The 22,468-nt window shown below is 41.0% G+C and overlaps 1 protein-coding gene across 8 annotated transcripts in view; it reads right to left on the reverse strand.

Annotated features, from left to right (window-relative positions):
- LOC122564345 (F-actin-uncapping protein LRRC16A-like) overlaps nt 1–22,468 on the reverse strand; it is a 472,988-nt gene that overhangs the window by 193,539 nt on the left and 256,981 nt on the right. For all 8 annotated transcript variants that reach the window (XM_087978643.1, XM_087978642.1, XM_087978641.1 and 5 more), the window contains exons 14-15: nt 19,778–19,855; nt 4,261–4,337 (exon numbers count right to left, since the gene is read on the reverse strand). In XM_087978643.1, the coding sequence (XP_087834769.1) occupies nt 4,261–4,337; nt 19,778–19,855 (155 nt within the window). The remainder of the gene's footprint in view (nt 1–4,260; nt 4,338–19,777; nt 19,856–22,468) is intronic.

Here is a 22,468-nt window from a genome sequence, read left to right on the forward strand (position 1 = left end):
GAGATTGTTGTAGAGAGAGGAGGAAAGCTTCTTCAAGGCAGACATCCTTGCAAGAGGATTTGCAGTAGGGTTAAAATCAACGAGGTAAAAACAATGACTGCAGATGCTGGAAACCAGAGTCTAGATTAGAGTGTACTGGAAAAGCACAGCAGTTCAGGCAGCATCCGTGGAGCAGTAAAATTGACATTTCGGGCAAAAGTCCTTCATCAGGAATACAGGCAGAGTGCCTGAAGGGTGGAGAGATAAATGAGAGGAGGAATCTTCGTTATACTGAATAGAAGTGACTACTGAAAAGAAGCATTATGACAACTGAATAACAGGAACAATACACCTGTCAGTCTGACCAAAGAACACGCCTGTCAACTTAACAGACTGATCATGACCTTTGATCCTGACCTTCAGAGTATCCTATCCACCCTCAACCCATGCACCTCTTTCAAATGAAACCCCTTACTGCCTTCTGAAGGCATGCAAAGCCAACATAGCTGGACGTCCCGTCTGATCAGGTAGCAGGACTCTGTGTGAGAACCTCTCTGGCTATGTCTGAGGGTAACTTGAAACCCATTATTTGGAGATGCCGGTGTTGGACTGGGGTGTACAAAGTTAAAAATCACACAACACCAGGTTATAGTCCAACAGGTTTAATTGGAAGCACACTAGCTTTCGGAGCATCGCTCCTTCATCATGCGGTTGTGAAATCACCTGATGAAGGAGCGACGCTCCGAAAGCTAGTGCTTCCAATTAAACCTGTTGGGACTATAAACTGGTGTTGTGTGATTTTTAACTTTGAAACCCATTGTACAAGAAATCCTCAGCATCTGCTGCGACGCTACAGATTTCTTACAGAGACTTGGCACCCACAGACAGGTCAAATCAGGAACATTCCTCATCACAATGGATGTTTCAACACTCTACACCAGCATCTCCCATGACGACGGCATCACTGCAACAGCCTCAGTGCTCACATTGACAACTGGCAACTTCCAGACGCCATCTTACAACTCATTGCCTTCACCCTCAACCACAACGTCTTCACCTTCGACAAGCAGCTCTTCACCCAGACACAAAGAACAACCATGGTGACAAAATGTGCACACCAATAGACCAACATTTTTATGCACAAGTTCTGGCAAGATTTCTTTGCTGCACCGGACCTCCAACCAACACTATACACCAGATACATGGATGAAATTTTCTTCCTTTGGACTTATGGCAAGGAATCACAAACAACTGTACAACAATATCAACAAGTTTCATGCCACCAGACTCACCATGGACTATTCTTCAGAATCAGTCTCAATCTTGGTCATGCACATTTCCATCAAGTATGGACACTTCATTACTTCACTCTACTGTCAGCTTCTACCCTCAACATGTTAAAGGGATCATCCCCTACAGTCAAGCCTTATTCAGATGAAGAGGAACACAATGGATACCTACAGATATCCTCATCAGAATGGGACACAATGCTCAACTCATCAATTGCCAGTTCCAACGTGCTATAGCAAAAAGTTGCAATGACCTCCTCAGACGACAGACACAGGATATGACTGATAGAGTACCCTTTGTTGTCCACTACTTCCCCGGAAAGAGAAACCACACCATGTTCTTCGCAGCCTTCAACATGTCATCAGTGAAGATGAACAAGTTGCCAAAGTCAGCCCTACGCCTCCACTTCTCGCCTTCAAACAGACTCTCATTCGCAGCAAACTACCCAGCCTTCAGGAGAACAGCAACCACAACACCACATAACCCTACCACAACAACTTCTGCAAAACATGCCAGATCATTGACATCGATGCTACCATTATACGTAAGAACACCACCCACCACAGACACAGCAGACACTCACATGACTTGACCAATGTTGTCAATGTCATGTGCTGCAGGAAAGGATGCCCAAGGCATTGTATGTCAGCACAACCATTTAGATGCTCTAACAATGGATGAATGGATACTGCACAATTATCGTCAGGCAGGAGTGTTCCCTCCCAATTGGGGAACACTTCAGTGGTCAAGGACATTCAGTCTCTGATCTTTGGGGAAGCGTCCTCCAAGGCAGCATTCGAGATACACAACAACACAGAATTGCCATGCAGACACTGACAGCCAAATTCCATATCGATGAAGACAGCCTCAACCGTGATCTTGGGTTCACGCTACATGTAACCCCCACTACACTTGTGTGTTTGCAAAATCTTCCTTGCTGTTCTGTTTTAAACGGTCACCTTGATAACTTGTAACGATACCTCTACATTAATTAAAGTTCTGGATTACTTGTTACTTTGGTTAGACCTTCGTCATGGTGCTCTCATGCCTATTGTGTTATTTCAGCCATCTGGTTTGTCTCGAACAACATCTTACTTTTGATTTTTTTTGTGACTATCCCTCTGCCTTAAATTGGATCATAGGTCATCCCTTCACTTGCTATTCAGCTTTACTCACATCGTTTGACACTTTGATCACTTGCAAAGACTTGTTATTCAGCCTGTCGACACTCCACCCACACCATTTGTCCTATCTTTTGACACTCAATTATCTGGAATTACCTTGCTATTATCTTTCTGCCTATAAATTCTGTGCCCTGTGCGCTTCTCTCCCCCCCAGATGAAGGAGCAGCACTCCGAAAGCTTGTAATTTCAAATAAACCTGTTGGACTATAACCTGGTCGTGTGACTTCTGAATTTGTCCACCACAATCCACAACATTTTTGAAGGAAGAACCTTCACAGGGCTTTGGAGTGGGACAAAATCAGATAGCTCTTTGAGAGGGTTACAGACATGGGCAAACTGGTGTCCTTTTGTGCTGCAACATTCTATGAGCCAAATACAAAGGTGATCTGCTTCAGAGAATGTGTATGCGTTTTCCAAAACGCATACACTGACTGCAGTGGAACAGTAAACTATGATTTAATGTGAACTCACACTGACACAGAGTTCTGGTTTGTTTTTCCTATCTTTAGATCAGTGAAAAGACTAAGGTAATTGATGACTGGTTAACAATGTTAAGGGAGAATAGTGGGCATTGTGCAGGGCTGGGTCTTAATTAAGGACTATTCGACAATTCTATTATACCTGGCTTTTGAAATCAACTGTCCTGACTAATCAGAATTAGTGGAGGTAGTATCCTTACATGCAGGTCAGGAGGCCTGGGATCACAGGTGTCTCAGAACATGTCTGAAGACATAAACATAATTAGCTCACTGGCAAGTCAGTCATTGTTGTTAACTGGTTCAGTGGAGAACAGCTCTAATTCTTATCTGACCAAGGCTTTAATCTTCAGTTTGAATACAAAAGAATTTTATGACTACATGGACTTCCTTGGAGATTTACATAAGTAGTATAACACACAAGATGCTTTTTAACTTTGTACACCCCAGTCCAACACTGGCATCTCCAAATCAAGATGCTTTTGATAATGATTAATTCAAACTAATCAACACTCCTTTAAACACCACTACATTCACAACTAAATTAATGAAATTCATTTAAATACACATTGTACTTCATGTTAAATCTGTCAAACAATACAAAGGAATTGAAAAATGTTGGGAAAAAGTGAAGAAGCAGTTTGTTTTTAAATGTGAGTGGCAATCACTTGGAACATGATGCCCTTGAGAACACTAAAAGTAGGCAATCTGATCAATGAATGACTCTGACTCAGAGGACTCTTTATGATCCATTTTCTGGTGGACAGTTATCGGTTTTTATATTGTTTAGATGCTAAATTACTGTTGTGCTCTCCCAAAGCAATTTAACTTGAAGTACATTTTTCAAGATTAATCACTGCAGAAACGTATATTTGCTAAACAAGCTCTTCAGAGCCATCAGCCTTTACAAATCTGGTAAATGTATTTTATGCTCGTGACCGGAGGCTTATTTCTTGGGAACACTTTTTAGTGTGAATTTGCATACTTTTTGGGAACTAGCTCTGAAGCACAGCTAAATGAAAATAAAAATAATAACTAGAAAAATGATGACAATCACACTGTGCTCCTGAACCCATCTGCTCACCCAATATAATCAGATCTCAGTCTCCAATTCCCTCCAAGTCCTCAGATTATGCTGCCTGCATGAGTATTTTTTTCCCTCAAAAGGGTAAAGGAAACAAAATCTCGGTAACCAGAATGAAACTCTACACCCGTCTAAGACAGAAACCATTCTTAGTCTCCTTTCAAAAAAGGCATGGATCATTTTGGTGTTGATGTTCTTTTAAAGACCTGCCAAAAAGAGAAAATAACTTTAAGAACAGAATGACTACCTGTGTGAGAAGATACTCTTTGACAGATGAAGAGAGGCAAGCTGCTGACAACAGCCCCGCAGAAGTGCTGCACACACCTGAAAAATACACAAAACAGCGTAGTGACAGATTAAATAATTCACAAATCCTCAAAGTATTAAACAATTTAACCAACCCTCATTTACATAAGAACGAACTGAAGGTCAAAAGTAATTCATTAGCCGTGACCCACTGAAGATATGAAGAAGCTATATAAATGTGTATTTATTTCTCCTAGACCATTTGTCAGCATTGGCAGTACATTTACCAAACTATTAGCATCAGCACATTGGAAACCAACGTAGCAATCATTGTAAAGCCCGCACAATAACCTTAAACTGCACCAAAATGTTCATATTATCACTACCAACAGACTTGTTACCAAATCTTACACAGCTTAACATACTTTTTTTCTGGACAGACTTACATATTGAAACATCAAATATAATCAGTCTACATGTTTTTCATAGCACAGGCATATAGAAATTTCATCCATGCTACATCACATCTCGCTGAAATTAGATTACTTACTTACAGTGCAGAAACAGGCCCTTCGGCCCAACAAGTCCACACTGACCCTCTGAAGAGCAACCCACCCAGACCCATTCCCCTACATTTACCCCTTCACCTAACACTACAGGCAATTTAGCATGGCCAATTCACCTAACCTGCACATTTTATTCGGACTGTGGAGGAAACCGGAGCACCCGGAGGAAACCCACGCAGACATGGGGAGAATGTGCAAACTTCTCACAGACAGCTGCCAGAGGTGGGAATTGAACCCGGGTCCCTGGTGCTGTGAGGCAGCAGTGCTAATCACTGTGCCACCGTGCCACCCACAATGCTAGCAACATAAAATTATATTATACAAGATGATCAGAAATATAAATTTTCAATATATTTAAACATGAGGAATGAGAGCAATGCTTCGCTTTCAAACATACATAGTAACATTTAATTAATTCCTCCATTTTTGAAGGAACAGGGGCATGTAGGTTTGAATCAAGACAAAAATACTTAAGATTTCCCTGACTGATACTTCTCTTAGCCCAAAGTGAAATAAATCAGGTCAACACAGTTCTGAGTGGAGTTCAAAGTTGAAACCACAATCTCCGACCTGCTGTGATTTGCTGAAAACCAGTTTACAATTTAATACATATAGAGTTCAGATGTTCCAGGTGGTCTGATAAACAGCATGTGCAATAAAGGGTTCCTAACTGGCATAGAGAGGTGAGGTGCTGCAGTCCATTTGGTGTGGTGGATCCATAGTTTTGTTAGGAGGGCAGTTCAACGATTTGAATCTGCAAGTGAAGCTACAGTGATAAGTTCCAAGTAAGGGTGATGTATAGCTTGGAAGGAAACTTGCACGTGATCTTGTGCATTTGTTACTTTTGAGCTTGTGGGTCCAAAAGTGTTAGTGTAATTTCAAATAGTATTGAGGGACATTTTTAAGGACTATATAGAATGGAATAAACTGTTTTTCTTCTAGTTGTTCAAATTTTCAAGATTAAGGAATGGATGAGACAATGAGCAATGTAAACACCACCTTTTACAGACTGGGGTAAGATAACAGCCAATGCGTTTTCATTGCATATGCACAAGACCAGACACTTTTAATCTGGCAGTTTTCACCTTAGTACTGCATATAAATGAACTGTATGCTAGGTCTTTTTTTCACAATAGCATCCAATATATTCTTCCTCATACAAGAGCTCCTGAACAGATGTAGCCATAAATAGAGATTCCGAAATTATTTGCAAGCAATTCATTACCATAATGATTTCAAGCTTTCATGGCTCCTAGTTAGCAGAGTATTCTTTTGTTGAAGTGTTTAAACCTGTTCTGACATTCAACCTCCCTTCAATGCCTCATCTTTTGTAGCTTCACTCTCTTGCCACCTATTGCAACCGCAAGAAATGCAAAACTTGCGCCCACACCTCCCCCCTTACTTCCCTCCAAGGCCCCAAGGGACACTTCCATATCCACCACAAATTCACCTGCACCTCCACACACATCATCTATTGCATCCGCTGATGTGGCCTCTTCTATATTGGGGAGACAGGCCGCCTATTTGCGGAACGTTTCAGAGAACACCTCTGGGACACCCGGACCAACCAACCCAACCACCCCGTAGCCCAACACTTTAACTCCCCCTCCCACTCCACCAAGGACACGCAGGTCCTTGGACTCCTCCGTCGCCAGACCATGGCAACACGACGGTTGGAGGAAGAGCGCCTCATCTTCTGCCTGGGAACCCTCCAACCATAAGGGATGAACTCAGATTTCTCCAGCTTCCCCATTTCCCCTCCCCCCACCTTGTCTCAGTCAAATCCCTCGAACTCAGCACCGCCTTCCTAACCTGCAATCATCTTCCTGACCTCTCCGCCCCCACCCCACTCCGGCCTATCACCCTCACCTTGACCTCCTTCCACCTATCGCATTTCCAAAGCCCCTCCCCCAAGTCCCTCCTCCCTACCTTTTATCTTAGCCTGCTGGACACACTTTCCTCATTCCTGAAGAAGGGCTTATGTCCGAAACGTTGATTCTCCTGTTCCTTGGATGCTGCCTGACCTGCTGCGCTTTTTCAGCAACACATTTTCAGCTGCCACCTATTGCAGCCTCCCCCTCTCACAACTTTTCCCCATTGCCTCTTGCAGCTTCCATTTTCTCTCCCATCGAAACCTCTTCCCCTACCCCACTTTCAGCTCTCTCTCTCTCTCCCCTGTCACTACCTTATATCTTCTTTTTTCTCCATTTCGATCCTTGTAGCCCCTTTCTTCCCCACCAACCCTTTCAGTCACCCAGTATAATCTTGGTTCTTATTAGAAAAGGTAATGAGTTTTAAATTCTCAGAGAATGTTCTGAGTCTCATACTTAGTATTTACTCCAAATGCTTGTATCAACCTATCAAAATTACAGCATACGTTTTAACAATATCTTATGACCAGCACTCTTCATAAACTGGCAAAAATTATCTACACATATTCCGAAATTTACTGTATTATGTAAACTACCATATATATTTGAGTAATAGTCAAATTTTTTGACTACTTTATAAGGTCAAATTTATGCGGCTGACTATTACATGGATACTACTTTTGAGGGGCTGAAACTCACGCCCGTCAAAATTCATGCCATATCATCAGCAGAAGCCCAACTGATCTGTAAATGAATAAAGAAAAAACAAAAAGAATTATGGTAATTCTGAAAGCCCAGAGCAGAACATAACAGCCAGCGGACTGAAAGACCGGGAGCAGAGCAGAACAACCGGCAGACTGGAAAACCAGAGCAGGATGTGACGGCCGGCACACTGACTCATAAACATTGATCTGTTACCTGTGAAGAACGAAGGTCAACTTTGACATGAGATATATGGAACGTTCCAGGTTATTTGGCCAAAAATAGGGGGTCGACATTTACATGAGATCGACTATTACTCATGTACATACAATTGACAGTTGGGAATGTGAGTGAGAAGGCTCTCTGCTAATAAATTTTATTTAAAACAAAATTGTATCATTACTTAAATGACTGATGCTGTAAGTAAAATGGATCAGTGATGTGTATATCTGTCCCCAACAGAATGGCGTTTCTATAACTTAGTGTGTGCCTTTACGCTGATTATGTGGGCCTCTTGATTATCCAGAATATTTGATCAACTGGCACACTCCTGGTCCCAAAGGTGCCGGTTAACAAGAAGTTTGCTTTACAATCTAATGCTTTCAAATTTAATGTAGGTTCATCCAGACTGTTTCCTCAAATTCCAAAACCTTACCTGAATGCATCAGACCAGCCTGGTTTACATTATTATAATCCTTACTGACAATGTATTTGCACATGTCAATTTACTTGGCTTGGGGAATATCCAGTTTTCAATCAATCATTTGTCTTGCTGTTTTATCAGATGTCAAAGAATGCTTCCACATCCTTTTTCTGGTAGGGCCTGTACAAACTTAAATTAAAATCTTGTAAGGAAATGCTTATGACTAGCATTTTCTTCATGACAACCTTCTTTGGCTTCTAAGATCTCGTATTCCAAAAGCATCATTTTAAGTTCAAATTGTTTTTCTTTGATTTTCTCCTTGATTCCTAGTTCATGTTTTTCCAAATCCATTTCCATTCTTTTCATATCCTGCTCTAACTCAATCAGTTTCATTTATTAACTTGAATTGTCACTCAATATTAATTGACTTCAATGTCTCACTATTTGCTTTGTTAGTAGTTCAAATTATATCTGCCTTCTCAGTATTTCCACTTCTAAGTTGCTTGCTAATTCATAAACTTGACTCTTGTGATCACTAGTATTTTTGTCAGAGACATCTCTTTTTAAAAGAATTTATTCACTCGTGGAATATGGACATCACTAGCTGGGCCATCATTTATTGTCCATCCCTTGGATTCAAATGGGTGGCTTCCTAGGCCATCTCAGAAGGTGGTCAAGAGTTAAACACATTTCTGTTAGTCTGGAGTCACATGTAGGCCAGGCCAGGCCAGATAAGGATGGCAATGTTCAGAAAATACAGAAGCTTGTACACATGTACCAACAAGTTCAAAAAACAGCTTCTTCCCTGGGTTATTAGACTGCTGAATGGACCTCTAGGTTTTCAAATCTAGTGTTGATCTCACTTTTATGTACCTCCAATGCAGCCGTAGCCCTGTATGCCTCAATCTGTACAAATACACAATGATTGGTGAGTCCTTGTACATTATGATCTGGTTGTACTGCTTGCAAAACAAAACTTTCCACTGTGCTCAGGTACATGTGATAACAATAAATCAAATCTTCATTGAAAGGATGTTAATAAACCGGTGTTTTTGTTTTAAACTGGACAATTGACAATGGTGTCATGGTCACTGTTAAGACTTTCAGGTCTATATATTTTTAGTGAATTCAAATTCCACCATCTTACATGGTGGGATTTGAACTTGGGACTGCAGAATAAGACTTAGTTCATTGGATTACTAGTGCAACAACAATTCCACTAGGTTATTGCCTCCCAAATTCCATCTGCAGAAAGGTTTCAGTAATGTCTAGTGTCATTTCATTTCTATGCAAAAGTTGGTGCCTGTCCTTTTATCCTCGATTACCTACAACTCTATACCCAAACTGACATTGTCCTTGTGAGAGGAAGAGCCCTTAAACTTTGTCATGACTCAATGAAGTCATATACTGGAAACCAAGCCCCATAATTCCCAGCGTTCTAACAAACCTTAAAATTTAATGGAGCTACCAAATTGTTTGCCTAATTTGCCTCTGACTGCTACTCAAGATAAAAGCAAACGATACTCGGTTTTCCTCAGTAACATGAAAAGTAGCCATTTATTCTAACACTTGAAAGTTTAACAAGAATGAAATGACAGGATCATTAATTAGCATGACTTCGATTTGCCCCTTCTAGAAATTCCCAGACGCACAAAAACCCCATAAATATTGAGTTCTATTTCACCAGTTCAAAACCCCAAAGCTAAATGAGGTGGTTTCACATTCCTTTTGATTCTTCAATGATGTTTTGATGTTATCCACACAGCAGTGATCAGTCTTTAATTCAGATAGTTAAGTTGAATTCCAGGTCTTTCTTTTCCCTTTGGATTTTAGGATTTTTCCTTAGCAAATCAAAGTAGTTTTTCCTTGCTGTTTTGATAGAGTTAATGAAGGCAAATTTTCATAGCAAGTGAACAAAGAGATAGGTTTTGAGGTTGATAGCAGCTGGGCCCTTTAGTATTCTGCTGTTATCATTCCCCCTCACAGGGTTTGTGATAAACTACAGTCGGCTCTGCTCTAACGCACTTTTCTTCAACGCGAAATGGTTATAACACAATTGAAGAATTTAGACCATCATTTATAGAACACAAACTTTCCTTACCGATCTTGGCTATAACACGATTCCTATCCCATTAGTTTAAAATGGTGCTGCTACTATGCAATTTTCTTATAATGCAGGATCGCACAGGAACAGGATTATCACATTATATCAGAACAGCCTGTACAGCCAAACTAATCAGAAAGATATTACTACATAGAACTCTGAGCACATAACTCTTACCAATCAAAATCTGACTCTGGACAGCAAAGTGCCCTGAACACAAGGTAGTGCCTCTTTGCCTTGACATCTGCCCACAAAAGTGACATTGTTTCATAGGCACCAGTTAGCTCCAAAATTGCAAACAGACCCTTGTATTTTCCCCTTTTTAAAGCCAAGCCCATTCTTTTCATGTTTGGTTCATATTTTGAAAAAAAAAAAGGTATGGTCTCTTTATAGTTGTAAGAGGTGATAGGGCAGGGGCAGATCCAGCTAGAACATTGTTTCAAACATTCCAGCAGAAATATTCTCCTTGACCCCAGGTTGAACTGTATTAATTTAGATAACACAATAAGTAGCTATCTATCCAAGTGTGTCAATGCCAATGTAATGCAGATAGTAGCAAAAGAATTGCAGAGACGTTTATGAATTAAATGAATGAGTGGGCAAAATCATGGTAGATGGACTTCAATAACAGTAAGGCGCGAGTTCATCCATTTTGGATAAAAAAGGATGGCTCCTGTATTTTTCAAATAGTGAAAAGCTAGAAAAAGAGATTTTGGAGTTCACATACAGATCATTGAAATACATTAGTCCAGTACAAAAAATAAACAAAAAGGCTAATGTAACATTAGTCTTTATCACTAGTGATGCACAATATGATGAAGGAAACAGAAAACTCTATAACTACGCACTTGTTAGATCATATCAGAATTACTCGGTAGTATTCTGGACACTACATCTTCGAAATAATAGGAAAAATCATCATCGTCCCTGAAGACCACAGGCTGCTCTCTCATTACAAAGAAATGATTTAACCTGAGAGTCACTGTACTTCAGGCCAGGAGGGAGGTCGAGAAGGTGGGACCTTCATGGTAACCTCAGTCTTTACAGAAGTTGAATCCACGCTGTTGGCATCATTATGCGTTGCAAACCAGCAGTTCAGCGAACTGAATTAACCTATCCCCAATCAGAACAGATCCCCAAACTGTTGTTATGAATAAAAAGGGTAAGTAAAGAAGGCAGTTTAAATAAACCAGGCTTGTAAACTAGGGAATACAGAAAGTTAAATTGTGATTCGATTGAGATTTTTGGAAGGAATTATTAAAGTGGATCGAGAAAGTTTTTTCACAGCAAAGGGCTTTTAGGGATAAAGGCATAGGAAATTAGGATAAGGGGTAGAATGGCCACCTCCTGCTTCCATTTGATTAATGCTCTTCAGCTAATCAGTTAAAGGTAAATCATGATTAACTAATTTGGTTTAGTGTTTGAAGTATAACAGAGTGCTGATGAGGCTAAGCAGGTGATGTAGTGTACATAGATTTCCAAACAGTGCTTGAAAACATGCTCCATAATTGGTTGCTAACAAAATCAGAAAACGTGGAATTAAAATGACAGTGACAGTGGCAGATTAAAGACAAACTTGGTCACATCACAGGAAATCAAGGCTTATGATTAATAGTCATTTTTCAGACAGATTAAGTTATATAGCCCAAATTTCCAAGATTGGTATTGGTTCTCACTGATAAAAATTGATAACTTTAACATGGGAGCATGGATACAATTTATAAATTTGTGGTTGACAAAAAAAAAACTCTGAAATACTGTGAACTGTGTGGACTGACCTAAAGAAGACAGAACAGTTGATAGAATGGGCAATCATACGGCAGGTGCAAGTTAATGCAGCAAGCTTTGAAGTTATTAATTTTAAGGGGAAAAAGGAGACGCAATATAAACATAAAGGATACAAAGATAACATTCATGCAGAAGCAGAGGGAACTGGGAATACAGCTTATGAACTGAAGGTGACAGGTATGTGGAATCTGGTCAAAGGCCTTGTTAAAGTCCATTTCGACCAACGTCTGCTGCTCTGCTTTCACGTTTAGTTCTAAGTCACCTTATCAAAAAGGAAAAGGCTTTCAAACGTTCAAGACCAAGAGTTAAAACAGTTAAGTCAAACCTGTAGGTGTGATAGGGAAATCTCTCTGGTGTTTGAGTACTGGAAAATGATTGCTTTGGATCGATGAGATTTTATTTTGTTGTATGTTTTGAAATCTTAGAAATTGTGTCATAAGTAAATAGCTTGGTTTTATCCTATTTTATCTTCATTTTAGGGTAAGTAAACTTCTAGCGTATTGTTAAAATCAAACCTGCAGCATCGCATAGCCCTTGTCACCTTCACAATTATACATGTGGCGGGGAGTCATCGGGCACTTCATCCACTCTTGGGTCAACAAAGGACTTTACGTGGTCAAATGCAATCCTGGAATTCCCTCCCTAAGGGCATCTTGGTCTGTTGATAGGACAGGGACTGCAGTGGTTCAAGAAGGCAGTTCAGCTTGTCTACCTTCCAGGTGAGAATAACAGTAGTAGTGTTATAGATCCAAAGTGGTTCAAAGGAATAAAAAGTTGGAAAGAATGGAGACATCTCCTTTAGCAGTGTACAACTTGCGCAATTACATTGAAAAGCGAAAGGTCATAAATTTAATAAAAAGGAAAACACTGGAAATCCTCGAAAGATCTGATGACAGGTTATCAAACTGAAACGTTAACTCTTTCTTTCCTTCTTTCTGCAGATGTTGTCAGACCTAATTATTTCCAATATTTTCTGTTTCTATTGTAATCCATAGCACCTTCAGCACAGGAAAAACATCACAAAATGTCTGACCTGGATTCAACCTTCAGCTTGAATGATTTACTAATCTGCTGCGAAACCAATCTGCTGTTGACAAAAGTGCAAAAGAGGACACATTTTACTCCTTCCTCAAGAATTTATATTATAGGCTGCATGACTGTGAATAGCTCCTAACAACTGAATAAGTACCACCCTCTGGGCTTTCAGCAGGGAGTAAAACTGGCAGGGAACAATGGTCAGTAATTGCTGGTACACAACATATAATTTTCCATCTCCTACAGGCAATTCTGATGGGTGTGCAGGCACTGCCTGCGAACCCTCTCTAATCTTTTCAAATATCATTTCCCATGGATTTAACTCCCTTTAAACAAGTGCAATATTGTAAAGATGCCAAAATCCAAGAAATAAGCTTACGCATTTCGGCATGAACAAAAGATTGGTCCAATGAGACATTGTGCAGTACAGCATTTCACTAAGATTTGATGTCATATTACCAGGAAACATTGATTTATGCTGGAACACAGGTAGGTAAGAATATCGTGCATGCAACTGCTGTTGGTTCTTGTTTACTAAAGGCTCTAGCATTACATCCTCAAATCACAGAACAATATATTTGGCTATGAACAGACAGTAGGTTTTCCAAGGTTATCAAGTTTGCATAAGTCCTGGTTTTATTAAAAAGGCATTTGGCTGCTTACTTTAAGGTAACTAGAGATTCTGAACTAAGGCGAGAAAAGTTAAGAGCTACAATGCCAAAAGGAAAGAAAGCTAATCAAATGAGGCCAAGGTTGGAGCAAGAAGAAATGATGGCCTTACATCCCAAGGTGGATCAGACCAAATCAGCCGGTCAGCTAATCGATGGACAGATTAGAATCCAGCAGAAAATCTTTATTGGAAACCCTGATGTATACACTACACGACTGTATCTCAGTTAACATGCCACAAATCCTGTAATGAAAATGTATTGCTGGAAAAGCGCAGCAGGTCAGGCAGCATCCAGGGAACAGGAGAATCGACGTTTCGGGCATAAGCCCTTCTTCAGGATTCCTGAAGGGCTTATGCCCGAAACGTCGATTCTCCTGTTCCCTGGATGCTGCCTCACCTGCTGCGCTTTTCCAGCAACACATTTTCAGCTCTGATCTCCAGCATCTGCAGTCCTCACTTTCTCCACAAATCCTGTAATCTCAATTCCACAAAGGTGGGTTCTCCCTGTCCCAGTCACTCAAGGTCCCTAATATCTCAGTCTTGCCTAGTTACTAAGTTAGGGCATCAATGCACTTTCTCCCATCTGGATATCACCAATGTTGTATCTCTCGATGCCAGCTGTGGCTATAGAAATAAATACAAGATGAAGCCTTAAAATAGAACGAACAAACGAGTGGATTGGTTGGAGAGACAGATAGAAGTAATGAGGAATTTGCAATAGCAACAGTATGTGATGGATGGCAGTTATAGGAAGGGGGCAGAGTCTCAGATACAGTCACATAGATGGGTTAACTCCAGGAAGGGTAAGAGAGGTAGGCAGCTAGTGCAGAAGTCTTTTGTGGATATACCCATTTCAAACAGCTATGCTGTTTTGGAAAATGTAGGGGGTGATGGATTCTCAGGGGAACGTAGCACAAACAGCCAAGTTTCTGGTATTGAGACTGGCTCTAATGCAACGAGGGGTACGTCGGCTCCCAAGAGATCAATTGTATTAGGGGACTCTGTAGTCAGAGGTACAGACAGACGTTTCTGTGGCCAGCAGAGAAAAAGCAGAATGGTGTGTTGTTTCCCTGGTGCCAGGATCAAGGATGTCTCAGAGAGGGTGCAGAATGTTCTCACAGGGGAGAGGGGCCAGCAGGAGGTCATTGTCCACATTGGAACAAACAACATTGGAAGGGAAAAGGTTGAGATTCTGAAGGGAGATTACAGAGAGTTAGGCAGAAATTTAAAAAGGAGGTCCTCAAGGGTAGTAATATCTGGATTACTCCCAGTGCTACGAGCTAGTGAGGGCAGGAATAGGAGGATAGAGCAGATGAATGCATGGCTGAGGAGCTGGTGTATAGGAGAAGGATTCACATTTTTGGATCATTGAAATGTCTTTTGAGGTAGAAGTAACCTGTACAAGAAGGACGGATTGCACCTAAATTGGAAGGGGACTAATATAGTGGCAGGGAAATTTTCGAGAACTGCTTGGGAGGATTTAAACTAGTAAGGTGGGGGGGTGGGACCCAGGGAGATAGTCAGGAAAGAGATCAATCTGAGACGGGTACAGCTGAGAACAGAAGTGAGTCAAACAGTCAGGGCAGGCAGCGACAAGGTAGGACTAATAAATTAAACTACATTTATTTCAATGCAAGGAGCCTAACAGGGAAGGCAGATGAACTCAGGGCATGGTTAGGAACATGGGACTGGGATATCATAGCAATTACAGAAACATGGCTCAGGGATGGGCAGGACTGGCAGCTTAATGCTCCAAGATACAAATGCTACAGGAAGGATAGAAAGGGAGGCAAGAGAGCAGGGGGAGTGGCACTTTTGATAAGGAATAGCCTTACAGCTGTGCTAAGGGAGGATATTCCCGGAAATATATCCAGGGAAATTATTTCGGTGGAACTGAGAAATAAGAAAGGATGATCACCTTAATGGGATTGTCTTATAGACCCCCCAATAGTCAGAGGGAAATTGAGAAATAAACTTGTAAGGAGATCTCAGCTATCTGTAAGAATAATAGAGTAGTTATGGTACGGGATTTTAATTTTCCAAACATCGACTGGGACTGCCATAGTGTTAAAGGTTTAGATGGAGAGGAATTTCTTAAATGTGTACAAGACAATTTTCTTATTCAGTATGTGGATGTACCTACTAGACAAGGTGCAAAACTTGACCGTCTCTTGGGAAATAAGGCAGGGCAGGTGACTGAGGTGTCAGTGGGGGAGCACTTTGGGGCCAGCGACCATAATTCTATTTGTTTTAAAATAGTGATGGAAAAGGATCAACCAGATCCAAAAATTGGAGTTCTAAATTGGAGAAAGGCCAGTTTTGACGGTATTAGGCAAGAACATTCGAAAGCTGATTGGAGGCAGATGTTCGCAGGTAAAGGGACGGCTGGAAAATGGGACGCCTTCATAAATGAGATATCAAGAATCCAGAGAAAGTGTATTCCTGTAAGGGTGAAAGGGAAGGCTGGTAGGTATAGGGAATGCTGGATGACTAAAGAAATTGAGGGTTTGGTTAAGAAAAAGAAGGAAGCATATGTCAGGTACAGACAGGATAGATCGAGTGAATCCTTAGAAGAGTAGGAGTATACTCAAGAGGGAAATCAGGAGGGCAAAACAGGGACATGAGATAGCTTTGGCAAATAGAATTAAGGAGAATCCATAGGGTTTTTACAAATATATTAAGGACAAAAGGGTAACTGGGGAGAGAATAGGGCCCCTCAAAGATCAGCAAGGCGGCCTTTGTGTGGAGCCACAGAAAATGGGGGAGATACTAAATGAATATTTTGCATCAGTATTTACTGTGGAAAAGGAAATGGAAGATATAGACTGTAGGGAAATAGATAGTGACATCTTGCAAAATGTCCATATTACAGAGGAGGAAGTGCTGGATGTCTTGAAACGGTTAAAGGTGGATAAATTCCCAGGACCTGATCAGGTGTACCTGAGATCTCTGTGGGAAGCTAGAGAAATGATTGCTGGGCCTCTTGCTGAAATATTTGTATCATCGATAGTCACAGGTGAGGTGCCGGAAGACTGGAGGTTGGCAAACGTGGTGCCACTGTTTAAGAAGGCCGGTAAAGATATGTCAGGGAACTATATACCGGAGAGCCTGACCTCGGTGGTGGGCAAGTTGTTGGAGGGAATCCTGAGGAACAGGATGTACATGTATTTGGAGAGGCAAGGACTGATTTGGGATAGTCAACATGGCTTTGTGTGTGGGAAATCATGTCTCACAAACTTGATTGAGTTTTTTGAAGTAACAAAGAAGATTGATGAGGACAGAGCGGTAGATGTGATCTATATGGACTTCAGTAAGGTGTTCGACAAGGTTCCCCATGGGAGACTGATTAGCAAGGTTAGATCTCACAGAATACAGGGAGAACTAGCCATTTGGATACAGAACTGGCTCAAAGGTAGAAGATGGAGGGTGGTGGTGGATGGTTGTTTTTCATACTGGAGGCCTGTGACCAGTGGAGTGCCACAAGGATCGGTGCTGGGCCCTCTACTTTTTGTCATTTCCATAAATGATTTGAATGCGAGCATAAGAGGTACAGTTAGTAAGTTTGCAGATGACACTAAAATTGGAGGTGTAGTGGACAGCAAAGAGGGTTACCTCAGATTACAACAGGATCTGGACCAGATGGGCCAATGGGCTGAGAAATGGCAGATGAAGTTTAATTCAGATAAATGTGAGATGCTGCATTTTGGGAAAGCAAATCTTAGCAGGACTTATACACTTAATGGTGAGTGTTGCTGAACAAAAAGACCTTGGAGTGCAGGTTCATAGCTTCTTGAAAGTGCAGTCGCAGGTCGATAGGATAGTGAAGGCGGCGTTTGGTATGCTTTCCTTTATTGGTCAGAGTATTGAGTACAGGAGTTGGGAGGTCATGTTGCAGCTGTACAGGACATTAGTTAGGCCACTGTTGGAATATTGTGTGCAATTCTGGTCTCCTTCCTATCGGAAAGATGTTGTGAAACTTGAAAGGGTTCAGAAAAGATTTACCAGGATGTTGCCAGGGTTGGAGCATCTGAGCTACAGGGAGAGGCTGAACAGTTTGGGGCTGTTTTCCCTGGAGTGTCGGAGGTTGAGGGGTGACCTATAGAGGTTTACAAAATTATGAGGGGCATGGATAGGATAAATAGACGAAGTCTTTTCCCTGGGGTCGCAGTCCAGAACTAGAGGGGATAGGTTTAGGGTGAGAGGAGAAAGATATAAAAGGGACCTAAGGGGCAACATTTTCACGCAGAGGGTGGTACGTGTATGGAATGAGCTGCCACAGGATATGGTGGATGCTGGTACAATTGCAACATTTAAGAGGCATTTGGATGGGTATATGAATAGGAAGGGTTTGGAGGGATATGGGCCGGGTGCTGGCAGGTGGGACTAGTTTGGGTTGCGATATCTGGTCGGCATGGACGGGTTGGACCAAAGGGTCTGTTTCCATGCTGTACATCTCTATGACTATGATTCTAAGTGAACACAGAACAAAAGAAGAGAAATACAGGAAGGAATACTTAACTGCAGCGAAAGAGATAGGCATACAAAAGGGAAAACTGAACAGAACAGACAGAGACAAAAGGGACAAATGGAGAGACAAGAGTTTAAGCAGGGAAGTTGATCCAGAGAAATGGAAACAGTCAGAAAAAGATGGATCCAGAGACAGATAAGCAGAAAAAAGGGGTTTGGGGGGTGGGGGGGGGGGGGGGGGGGGGGGAGAAGAGATAGAGAGAGAGAGGGAGAGAGAGAGAGAGAGAGGGGGAGAGAGAGAGAGAGGGGGAGAGAGAGAGAGAGAGAGAGGGAGGGAGAGAGAGAGAGAGGGGGAGAGAGAGAGAGGGAGAGAAAGAAAGGAAGGAAGGGAGGGGAAAAGAAAGGAAGGGAGGGAGGACGGGCAAAATGTATACAAATTAAGAAAAGCTGTACATTGATAAAATTCATGATGCTGTTGGAAAATTACGTGATGTCAATTGTTTTGCTGTTTCATATTCATGTATTAACAACTTGTAATGATACCACCATTAATATAATAAGGTTTTCGAAAGAGTGCTACAGTAGTGCAATCAGACAAAAGTCCTGAAACAATGAACATGTTTTTCCAAAACTACACTTTGATGTTTAGATGGCATTGCTCTACGTCTGTACAAGAAGGTTGAGCCAGGCCAGGTAGCCAAGCAGCCAAGCCCAAATTTTATGGTAATCAGGCTGTTACCTATCCCAGATCATGGCTTCCACCCCATATGGGAGGATGTCTCACCTACCAGAACTGCTGGTTAACTAGATAGCTACCAGCTCCCCAGTCCTAGCAGCATCACTGCTTGGTTGTCTATTCCTGGTACAGTATTATTTCTACGCAGGGAAGGGTAATAGAGGCTAGATCCTAGGGTCATGTGTTATGCATAGGATTTACCTGGTGTCCCTACCACAATGTTTAGGCACCATGCATCATTGGCGAATAACCAGTTACAGAAGGGGGTTGTGAATTGTTCACTTCATGGCCTCAACTCAGCTATTCGGTGTGCATGGAGCCTGATGTGCACTCTGGCAAAATAGGAGGTGAACTGGCAACAGACATGGTGTACACTTATCATGACATGCAATTTCACACAATCCAAACCAACCCACCTCAACCCCTTTCCCAGTCTGTGTGAACCTTTTCTTATGCAGGGATGGTGGGGAGGGGTTTAGGAGAAGTGAGAGAGCTGGTTGGAAGTACACAGACCTTTGGACCATATTTATCCAGATAAAATCAAAACTTCCAATCAGCAACTCATTCTGAAAGCCATTTTTCAATTTTCTTCACTTGCTTATTTATTAGTAATTCCATACAGTCAGTAAGCTGAAGGTATAGACATTCACAGTCACAGCATAAATACAGGAAAAGGTGTTCAGGACAATATATCTGCAGTAGCCAACAAATAAGCACTTGGTCTCATTTCACCTCCCATTGCTTGATCACTGCCTTGCTGTGTTGTGTATGCAAGATCAATTCCAGGTATTTCTTCAATGTGATGAGGTTTTCCATTTCTATCTCCATTTTAGAGTATGTGTTCCAGTTCTCTACAACCCTCTGGGTGAGAGAATTTCCCTTGATCATTGGCATTATCATGTTAAAATATTACTTGAGTATTACTTGAATACATACCATATCCAACGCACAGTCTGTGTTCGACAAATCAAGGTGAGTAAGAGCATTTGGCTGGGCCAGAAAACTGTACAAATTCTGTAAAAATAAGAAGATAAAACTGAACAAAACTGCAACTTGGTTTCAATCACTCAAGAGATCAGACCTTGAAGTGTAATGGCTTAATTTTAATTAATATGCAGAATACGGAGAGAGGTAACATGGAAAATACAAACATTTTGGGAAGGCAGGTGTGAGGTGAAATCAATTCCCAATATCTCTACAGACAGAGTGCAAGTGCTTAGTGATAAAGATCTGCCTCAGTTTGCTAGGACTTGGTCCAACTGTATTAAAGGCTGTTTGGCCTCCACATTCCCTCACTCTCTGTCCTTTCCTATGCCCCTTCCATACACCTTCCTTACTCCATTATGCATTATGCATCATTCATGCCCAGTTACTGAGTGGGTATAATGGACACAGAACTTATGGGTCAACAAACAACAGCAAATCTTGAATTAATCATAAAAAACACCTAATGAAAAATTAGCTTTGAAATAAACTGCTGTTTTTTACAGCCACATATATATACCAGAGGGGGCTGGTTGTAGTTGCAATGAGAGAAGCTTTACCCTACTTCACACCTCTGACTCTTGTCCAAATGAATACAATGAAAAAGCAGATCAAAAAAGTAATAATTTAATATAACCGCAAGGATGTCAATCATTAAAATCAATGCACAATTTCAACCCTTAAACAGACCACTGATCGGCTGGTCCATTAATAAATCTTAAGGCTCAGCTAAGACCACCTAGCAACTGTACGAACAGATATAGATGGCCAGATAATTTGAGTTCATCATCCCCGGTTTCTATTTTGCATGCTTCTGGTTTCATTACGTTTTGCTGTCAGAGAACAGCAAAGCTGCTCTAGGCACCTCTCAGCTTCTTAGTTTTGCCAGCAGCTATCCACTTGACTCTGTAAAGCTGGTTCTTGGGTCATTCAATCTCTCCTATATCTCTCCTTTCCATCAATGCTACCTGACTTGGATATATGCAGCATTTTGTTTTTTGATTTCACTCCAACTCTGATTTTAAAAAGACAAATCTTATCTGAGGGAGACTCAGCGACAGTTTAAAGAAAGAACAAAGAAAATTTACAGCCCAGGAACATGCCCTTCGGCCCTCCAAGCCTGAGCCGATCCAAATGTACTGTCTAAACCGGTCGAGTCAATTCCTAAGCATCTGTATCCCTCTGATCCCCACATACACATGCATCTGTCCAGACGCATCTTAAATGAATCTACTGTGACTGCCTCTACCACCTCTGCTGGTGACGCGTGCCAGATGCCCACCACCCTGTGTGTGTAGTACTTGCCACGTGTATCCCTTTTAAATTTGCCACCTCTCACCTTGAAAGCATGACATCTTGTTATGGAAATCTTCACCCTGGGAAAAAGCTTGTCTCTATCCACCCTGTCTATACCCTTCATGATTTTGTAAACTACAAGGAATTAAAAGGAATTCATTCAAAGCAATCATCATAACCTGTAAAAGACGAAAACTACCAGTAAGAAATATGTGTGAAGGAACAACCTGAGATTGACACATTATTGGCTAGTCTTGCTTCAACAGTTCATATCACCCATAAAGTAGAGCCAACAGTTTCACAAAAGAATCACAACTTTAGTCATTTTCCATCATTAATCACAAGTTGAACCTTTCGGTCTGCCCTTGAAAATATTTCCAGGTAATATGCATAACATGTTTGAGCTCTTATATTCAGCTTTCCCCCAACATTATAGATGACTCCTAGTTATAATATCCTTGCTATCTATGCCCAGTAATGTGCCTTTACTTGTTCAGCTTCTAGGTGAATCGAGCAACTCCAGGGTTCACAAGAATGCTTCTCTCTGTGTTTTGGCTAATTGGAGATAACATACTCTTCATTGACTCCTCAGATTTAATATACTTAATAAATCGATATCAGATTATGGCTCAGGTTCTAATTACTGCAGATTGATTTTGAATTTTAATAAAACACGTAAATAAATTCTGTTAAATGAGACTAAATCTACAGTATGTATAAACTTATTCTCATAATATCAAACACTGTCATATCTCTTGCCTTAACACTCAATTTTAAACTCTGACTTGAAAAACAGGCTCCTTGATATATTTAGCTATACACATGTCACAACAGGGTCTCTGACTTGTGTCATCTGTCATTGTTTCTGATGATAGATTACAAGCTGTAAGGCTGTATTGGATTTACAATTTAAAATCCCTTGAAAAAAGTATTGGATCATAGGTTCAGTCACAGTTATCTGAACTGCGTCTGTGTACACAAACACAACTAATATACAAACATATACCCAAGATAAAAACATTCACTGGATGCAGGTATTTGAACTCTTTGTTTGATTTATTACCAGATCCCAAACCCACCTGTTCCACATGACTATTGCTATAAGCAGCCACCTATCAATTACCACTGGTTTGCAACTAATAATATTTGGACTAAACAGAGCAAAAACCAGTTATGTATTAAATATTCCGTCAGCATGTTTAAGCCTTGAGTTGTGTCTTGGATGGAACTGTCTACTTTCAATCACTAAACATATGACATTTTGGTGATTTATCAAAAATAATACAAAAATTATTTTCATCATCTTTACAACTTCTGATGAACTGAGTTATACATTGTCAAGTTCCT

The sequence above is a fragment of the Chiloscyllium plagiosum genome, unplaced genomic scaffold, assembly GCF_037043375.1.
Source record: "Chiloscyllium plagiosum isolate Xiang-an unplaced genomic scaffold, Cpla_swu_hap1 HiC_scaffold_34, whole genome shotgun sequence".
NCBI lineage: Eukaryota > Metazoa > Chordata > Chondrichthyes > Orectolobiformes > Hemiscylliidae > Chiloscyllium > Chiloscyllium plagiosum.